The 8307-nt window shown below is 66.5% G+C and overlaps 1 protein-coding gene across 1 annotated transcript; it reads right to left on the bottom strand.

Moving 5' to 3' along the window:
- Nucleotides 1-1232: 1232 nt before the first annotated feature.
- RHPN1 (rhophilin Rho GTPase binding protein 1) lies at nt 1233-7183 on the bottom strand. The gene is made up of 15 exons (XM_055127664.1): nt 6982-7183; nt 4956-5029; nt 4469-4600; nt 4315-4390; nt 4153-4230; nt 3888-4012; nt 3649-3815; nt 3378-3562; nt 3059-3215; nt 2912-2995; nt 2644-2838; nt 2229-2305; nt 1821-1967; nt 1584-1745; nt 1233-1424 (listed from the first exon to the last, which is right to left on the bottom strand). Exons 1-15 carry the CDS (start codon nt 7060-7062, stop codon nt 1413-1415), a joined length of 1752 nt encoding a protein of 583 aa, XP_054983639.1. The 5' UTR covers nt 7063-7183; the 3' UTR covers nt 1233-1412.
- Nucleotides 7184-8307: the final 1124 nt, after the last annotated feature.

The following is an 8307-nucleotide window of genomic DNA, read 5'->3' as shown; positions in this document are numbered from 1 at the left end:
CGGGCCCCTCTAGCTCCTCCCCTTCCCTCTGTCCACTGTTCCTGCCCCTCCACACATCCCCGTCCCCCTCTGCTCCTCCTTCCCCACCTTACGTCCAGGCTCAGGGGCTGCTGGAGCACATGTGTGTCTGCAGGCCTGCGCTGGGCTGCTTCCTGGGAAGGGCACTGCAGAGCCGTGGGCCTGTCCAGTGGAGTGACTGCAGCCCGTGCCCCTCGCCCACTGTCCCGGTCAGCCCAGGCTCTGTGTGTGCCCGACCTCCCTGCCTGGCCCCGACTCTCCTCCTACAGTCAGTCCTGGGGAGGTCCTTGGGCAGGACAGAGGCTCTTCCGGCAGGGGTGGGGGGACAGAGAAGGGGGCTCCTGTGAACCCAGCCTTCCCCCCCATCATGGAGCAGGATGTGACAGCAGGAGGTCCCTGGTGGTCACAGCAACGCCCAGGACCCCCTTGTGAGAGACAACATCTGTGTGGGCCGTGTGGGGGGTCAGGGAACAGTCTCCTTTGGGGGGGATGGCGATTCCCGGGGGCCCCTCCACACCTGGGAACCCTCCGCCAGGGCACGATGCAGGCCATGGAATGGCGGGCAGCCGCGCCCCCTGGTGGCCAGGCCCCAGCACAGCGAGCTGGGGTGGGAGGAGTGTGAGGTGGGGGGTCCCAGCAGCAGCTATGGCTCCCCTGGGGTGTCTGTGTGGCTCAATGGGACAAGCCAGCTCCACAGCAGGTGTGGGCAAGGCCTGGCACGGACAGAAATCCCAGGGCCACCCACACCGTCCCAGCCCCCTTGGGTCCCCAGGGATGCTCCCTGGATGGGCACGCGGGAACCCACGAAAGTGGGAGGTTGGGCTACAGCAACGCCAGGGCTGTGGATGAGCATATCAGCAAACACGTGTGCAGACATGTGTCAGCATGTGTAAGCATGTGTCAGGGCATGTAGGTGTGGGGTGTGTTTATGAGGGAATGGGCTGTATGTAGGGGCGTGAGTTTGTCTGCGTGACTGGAGTGTGTGCCAGAATACATGTGTGTGCTTAAGGGTGCATGAGTGTGTCAGTGAGTGTGAGTAGGTGAGTCTGTGTCAGTGTGATTGGGGGTGTGTGTGTTTGTGTGTGTGTGAATGTGCATGTGCCAGAATGTGTATCAGCATCTCTGTGTGTGGCATGTAATGTGTGTGTGTGTGTGTGTGTGTGAGGCATGTGGAGTGTCTGTGTGTCAGAGTGTGGGTGAGGACCAGCTGGCTCTCTTAGCTCACACAGTCTTTAATAACTGCTACGCAGGGGCAACAAACTGGCCTGAAGGACCTCTGGGGTGCAGGGCCCCTCCTTGCCCCAGCCCCAGCAGCACAGGTGGGGTCCTGTCCCTCTGGGCTCTGTGGCTCCAGTTGGTGGGGTCCAGGGCTGGTATCACAGGTGCCTGGATCCTCAGTAGGTCCCCTGCAGGGGATAGCAGGCAGTGGTCACAGACCTGATGAGCGTGAGGGGCCCGCAAGTGGCCCCTGGGCTGCACTCCGAGAGTGTCCTGCGCCCCTGTGAGAGAGGGGGGTACTGCCCGGGGCCTTCTCAGCGGGGATGGGGCCAGTCTCTTCAGCTTACCATGGCAGGTGGCTCAGGGCCAGGCAGTGGGGTGGCCACCTGCAGGCTCACACCCTCAGCACCGATGCCCCTCAGCTGGGTCACCAGCTCTGCACGCGGCCACCACCGGCAGGGCTGCCCCCGCACAGACACGATGTAGTCCCCGCCCTTCAGGCCGGCCACCTGTGGGACAGCACGGTGATCTGGGTGTCCAGCCCCTGCCCGCCCGGGCTCCCAGCGCGCTGCCCCCCACCTTACCTCGGCCGGGCTCCCCGGGATGACAGCGGCTATGAGGACTGGTGCGTCCCCCCGCAGTGTGAAGCCGAAGCCGCCCTCTCCTGGCGCCACGTGCACAGGCCCCACCAGTCGCCACCGGTTCCTGGCTGAGAACACAGGCAGGGGCCCCTGGGGGGCGCAGGGCTCAGGGGCCAGTTGGGCCTCCCACTCCCCCCAGCACAGATAGCGGCGCAGGCTGAGGCCCAGCTGACGCAGTGGCCGTTGGTGGCCGGAACAGCCCTTGTAGTTGAGTGAGGGGCAGGGCTGACCACCCCTCTACACTGCCCCCGGACTGACCCCCCCATCCTAACCCCTCTGCTGATCCCCTTTGCTGACTCCCGCCCATGCTGACGCCCCCCACTCCTTGCCCCATGTCGGGGCAAGGCTCACCAGTCTGCGGAAGATGTCAGCTGCCTCCAGCCGGGAGAAACTGGGGGTCCTGGCTTCGGGCCGCTGCTGGGTCTCAGCTGAGGATGGAGGGGGGGGCGGGAGGGGGAGCAGAGGGCAGAGGTCAGCGAGACTCTAAGGCCCAGAAGCCCCAGAGCGCAGGAAGTGAGACGCAGCCCCGACACACAGACCCCAGACCCTCTGGGACTCCGCCCCACAGCAGTGGGGGGAAGGGCAGAAGTCACGGTGGGCGTGGCCTCAGGACGGAGCAGGCGTAGGGCGGGGCCTCGGTGGGCGTATCCGCGGTAGAGAGACGGACTGGGACGTGGGGCCAAAATGGGGCGTGGCCTCAATGGCGTGGCCGCTGTTGCTTAGGGGCGTGGTCTATATGGGGCGTGGCCAGGCTGGGGCTGCTCACGTCGGACGTCAGGGGCTTCCGCGGCTTCGCCAAAGTCATCCTCGCGGTCGAGCTCAGAGTACTTGGTCAGCGTCCGCCGCAGCGCCTGGGCCAGCGCGGCCTGCAGCAGGTCCAGCGTGCGCAGCGCTCGCCCCCGCGCGTGCAGCCGCAGGGCGCGCTCGTGGCCCAGGAGGGCGCGCCTCAGGTGGGCCTGGCCTGCGGGACGGCGTCCGTCACCCGTGGCCCGCGAGGTCCACGGCGGGACGCCTCCCCCCACTCCCCCGCTCACCCAGCCTCCTGCGCTCCTCGGGCTCCGGCGATGCTGCTGGGGCCCCGGAGGCCGCGAAGACGCGCTTCAGGTCCGCCCAGGCCACTACGGGAGAGGCCGGTGAGCCGCGGCCGCCCCCGCCCGCCCGCCCCCCGCAGGGTCACTTACCCGGCCCGTCGCAGAGGCCCAGGGCCGCGTGGTAGTGAGCCAGCGCCCGAAAGTGTTCGGCCTTGACCAGCGCCAGGGCGGCCCAGGCCAGCGGCACGAGGTCGCGGAGGGCTGGCTGGGCCATGGCTCCATGCACCAGCCTGTACTCAGCGGCCACCTGCAGGGACAGGCAGGGGACATGGGTTAGCCCCACCCTCACAGGCCGGGCTGCTGCTGTCCAGAGCTCAGGCAGAGGGGACACGGTCAGCCCCACCCTCACAGGGCCGGGCTGCTGCTGTCCAGGGTCCTGCCTGCCCGGCTGGGGATCTCCCCTCCGCACCTGAGCGGCCTCCTGGGCCAGGCGCAGCTGGGCAGGGCAGCCTTGGAAGGCCTGCAGGGAGAGCCCCTGGAAGACGCACTCCTGGGCCTGCGCTGTCATGAGCTGCTCCAGCATTAGGAGCCACGGCGGACTCATGTCTGGGCTGGGCGCGTTGGAGAAGCTCTCACGTAGAAGGCGGAAGGCCCCTGCAGGGCAGCTCAGGCTGCATCCCCACCAAGCCTTCGGACCTCGAGCCCCCCACGTCCCCGCGGGACCCAGCAGTGGGGCTCACCGGCAGCCTTCTGGAAGGCATCCACTGCACGGCCGGTGCCAGTGGCGCAGGTGCGGTCCTGGCCCGCCCCAATCTGGGTGTGAAGGGCCCCAATGTTGAAGAGGACGCTGCCCTTTTCAAAGGCCAGGGCCCGCTGCTGTACCGGGACCCCCGTGATGCTGTCGTACCTGCAAAGGGCCACTGGGCAGAGTCCCAGAGGGAGGAGGGGGGCCCCGGGCCAACGCCCCCCGCAGCCCTACCAGTGGAAGAGCAGCTGCAAGCCCTTGCTGGGGGCCACGAAACGCATGTCCAGGAAGTCCAGCTGTGTGTAGTACGCTGTGAGCACCTCCAGGCCGGCCTCACTCCGGCTTGGGATCCGCATGGCCTGTGGGGAGGGGCTGCTGAGGCAACTTGTGCCCCCGTTTCTGCCAGCACCCGGTACACAAGACGGCAGTGCCAGGGTGCATGTGCCCTCCTGCCCTGAGAGCCCCCTTACGTGAGCGCCCACCCGCCCCCTGGGTCCACCTGCCGCAGCTCCTCCAGCTCCTGGATCTCGGCCTCATAGCATGTGCTGTCCTCTCCGAAGTGCCCCGAAATCAGCTCCTGGGGTGAGCAGGGACGGAGGGTCCCCGTGGTGAGGCGGGAGCGTCACCTGGACCCCCAGGCTGCCCAGCCTGGCTGACATACCTTCAGGGCTGGGGCCCAGTACAGCCTCCTGGTCTCCTTTAGGCCCAGGGGAATGAGGGGGACAGTGACGCTGGCACTGGGGGACACAGGAGGACCAAGTGACCGGCTGTCCCCATGCCGCCCAGGCTCCTCCCAGCCCCATGCACGCACACACCTGGCGGGCGGATCTCCATCCATGGTGCCCCCGCTGAGTCCCTGCAGCTCCTCCCTGAGCAGCTGCAGGCTGTGGTTGATGCGGCAGAGCTCCAGGGCCACCGTCTCCCTCACCCGGGCGCTGCTGGTGGCTCTGAGAGGAGGGCGGGAAGCCCAGTGGGCAGCGCTGAAGTGGAGGCAGCCACCCCAGCCCCTGTGGTCACGCCTGCTCGTGACCGTGTCTGAGGCCTGGACACACCTCCCTGACTGACCCCAACACTTGGACTCTGTCTGGGGTCATAGGTCCGTGCACCTGTCACTGGCCTTCAGGAAGGTCAGGCTGTGGACAGGGGCTGCTGGCAAAAGAGGGCCAGACCCTGGTGCTGGCTGCCCATGGGGTCTGCATGGGCTAGACCAGGGGGCTACGTGGTCCCGCACCCCACCCACACAGGCGCCTGGCTGGACAGAACCTCGCCCACCTGGTGAGGCCCTCACCTGCCTGCACTCACCTGTACAGGTTCTCGGCGCCCGCCCGGATGCGCACCTCCTTGGCGATCAGCTGGTGGAGGTGGGCCCTGCAGCTCTGTGGGGACACAACGGCTGGTCTGTCCCTGTGTGCCACCCCTGTGAAGAGACTGGGGGGCCGGGGGTCCCAACAGCAGGGTATTTGGGTCTCACCAGCTCAGCTGGACACACAGTGTCCCCCAGAGCACAGTGGCCAGTGCCCACAGCCTCCTTGCAAAGCCGTCATACCCAAGTTTCCACCAAGATAAGGTCCAGGAGTTGTGGAGGGGCTGGCCTGACTCTCTGGAGGGCCAGCTCAGAGCAGCAAGTGGGCTCCCTGAAGCCCTGGACTTGCAGCCCTGGCAGAAGTGTGACAGGGGTCGTGTCTGGGCCTGGAACTGCTGGGGGAGCAGGATTTGGGGGTCTCCCTCTGAGGAGTTGGGGAAAGCCTGCAGGATGCACCTCCCTCGGGGGACGTCCCTGTGGGCACTGCAGCCAGAGGGGCTGACCAGGGCAAAGGACAGGAAAAAGCGGGTCCCTTTAAGCCAAGCAGCCTTTCCTAGCCTGGAGCCAGTGTGCTGGGGGGACTGCCTGGGGGCTGCTCAGAGCTTGGACAGCTGCAGTGCCCCAGCAGGCACAGGGACAGGGCACGGGTACTGGAGGCAGCCAGGCACCTCCTGGGCCTCTGTCCCTGACGGCTGATGGCCTCAGAGAGGCTTTGGAGCGAGTGGCAGGAATGCATCTTCTGTCCTGCTAGGCTGATCTGATGGAAGTCTGTGGCACAGTAGCCCCAAGCCTCAGGATGAGGAATGAGGGGCCAGAGCAGGACACGGTGAGCACGGGGCCACCAGCTCCCTCACTCATACGTACAGCCTCCCCCACACTCAGGGAGTGGACAGCAGGACACAGGGCAAAGAAATCCCTCGTGCCCCAACAGCCACCCTGCCGACTCACAGCTGCTTGGCAGGGGGGCTGGTCCCCGGCCGCTGCCCAGGGTTCTCTGATGTTTCCGGGGCTGGGACTCAGCCCAGAGCCAGCACAGTGCTCACAGTAATGGCAGAGGCACCTCGGAGGGGGCCGGGGCAGCCCCCAGCCACTGCTCCCAGGCTGGCTCTCCCCATGAGGGACGTCAGGACCCCCCAGACAGGGCACGCGACTGGGAGCATGGACAGAGCACAGCTTGGCCAAAGCTGGAGCTGCTGCTCACCAAGTTCTCTGGGCAGAAACCCAGTGCCAGGTGCACCCTGCAGAGCCCCTGCCAAGTGCCAGCGCAGGGACAGAGCCGGGCATCCTGCTGTCCACAGCTTCACCCCCCAAGGCCCAGGCAGCACTGACCCACAAGGGCACAGCTGCCCACTGCCTCATGGGACCCCCGGGACTCTTCCTTCCCACGCCCCAGGAGCCCGGGTGCTCAAGGACAGAGCCACAGTCTACCGGAACCCTGGGTCTGGGTCCAACAGAACCCGGAGGGTGGGCCTGAGAGGACAGTGGGGCTGTGTGAAACTCCGCAGTGGCCAGAACAAGTAAGGCTTCAGCCCCCACCAGGAAAGTTTCATGGCCCAGGGCTGGAGGGGGACCCGGGGCTGCACAGAGCCAGGAGCTGGCCTTGCATAAGGCTACGGGTTCCTGAGCCCGGCAAAGGGTGACCCTCGGGCACAAAGCCAGGCCAGGCCCAACAGAGAAAGAAACAGCAGCGCTGGGGGCTCTGGACCCCACCCGCAGGCGCTGCCTCAGTTTCCCACGCCTGAGCGTGAAAAGTGGCCACAGAGCCGAGGGAGTCAGGGCACGCGCGTGCCGGTATCCGCTGAACGCGCTGTCCCCGCTGCCCCCTGTGCCCACGCTGCACCCACCGTCCCCTCCACTGCCCGCGCTGTGCCCCTGCTGCCTCCCCCGCTGCCCGCGCTGCCCCCTCCCCAGCTGCCCGCTGCCCAGCTGTCCCTCCGCGCCCCGCTGTCCGTTGCACCCCCGTTGCCCCTTCCGCCTGCTGCCCCCACTGTCCCCACCGGTCCCTGCCCGCACCGACGCGCCCACCTCGCGGTCTCCGACGGTCACTTGCTGGGCGGCGCGGTCCTTGTGGGCGCGGGGGCACTCGGGGCTGTCGCCCGGGACCATGGTCGCCCGTGCTCAACAGTGTCGGCTGCAGGTCCCTCGGGCCGGCCGCGGGACAGGCCTCTCGGGGCAGGCGCGCGGGTCCCGCTCCCGCGGCTTCCCGGGGTGGCTGCGCGCGCCAGCGGGAGGGGGGCGAAGCACTGAGCGTGCGAAACTTGTGTCTGTCCAATGGTCGGCGGCGGCGGCCTCGACGGAAAGGGGCCGCAGCCAGTCAGAGCTCGAAGGAGGAGGGTCTGCCCCTCCTGCCCCGGGCCCCGTCGCTCCTAGCAACCGCCCGGGCCGACGCCAGCGGCGGGCGCAGGGCGCGCTGTGCGCATGCTTAGGGCGGCCGCGGGGACAGCGGGGCGAGGCTGTCTGGGAGAAGCCCCTGCTAGAGTGACTCTGTACCCCCCCCCCGCCCGGACCGAACCCTGCTGTCCCCACGCGCGCCCCGACGCCCGCGCTCCAGGCTTCCTCGGTGCCCGCCTGACTGTAGCCGGTCCCGCCAGCCCCTGCTGAACCGCCTCAGGCCTCCCGGCCCGCTGTCCCTGTCCCCTGAAGGCTCTTTTGGCCTGCCCTGGCCACAAGGACACAAGAGGGTCCAGACCATAGTACAGCGGGGAGCGCGCTTGCCTGGCATGTGGCTGGGCAGCTGAGCCCCACCAGGGGTGACACCTGAGCACAGGGCCAGAAACCAAAACAAAAACCAAGATCCTTAACTTCACATGAAAGAAATAGCTGTGCAGGAAACAAAAGTGATCTTAGAATATCACCTGGACCAAGTGTGGTGTGTGCACGTGTGTATTGTGTATGCATGCATGCATGCAGTGTATGATATATACACATGTATATGAATGTGTGTACGTGTATGTGTATGCATGCACATGTGTGTACATGTATGTGCATGTGTGTGCACCTATATGTATGTACACGTATGCGTATCATGCATGCATGCACATGTGCATGTGTGTGCATGTGTGTATGTGAGGGGTACAGATGCCCCTGGGGCCACATCTGTGCCTGCCTGTACTCTCTGAGCCCCTCCCTGCCCCACACTTATTCCTCTCATAGGTCCTAACAGTTTGGTCAGCGCCTGCTGTGACCTGTTGGGCTGGGGGCAGGGGAAGTGGACTGAGGACTTGTGTGTCTAGCTGTGGCTCTCATGGAGCTAGGGGAGGCCGCCACTGGGTGAGCAGGGCCCACGGAGGCCCCCAGCTGGCTTTTCTCATCAGGGAGCATCAAGCAAACCTCCCAGCACCAGAGCCCTTT

Source organism: Sorex araneus, chromosome 2 (genome assembly GCF_027595985.1).
Source record: "Sorex araneus isolate mSorAra2 chromosome 2, mSorAra2.pri, whole genome shotgun sequence".
In the NCBI taxonomy this organism is placed as follows: Eukaryota; Metazoa; Chordata; class Mammalia; order Eulipotyphla; family Soricidae; genus Sorex; species Sorex araneus.
The sequence above is the reverse complement of the archived record's forward strand: the minus strand, read 5'-3'. Positions and strand labels throughout refer to the sequence as shown.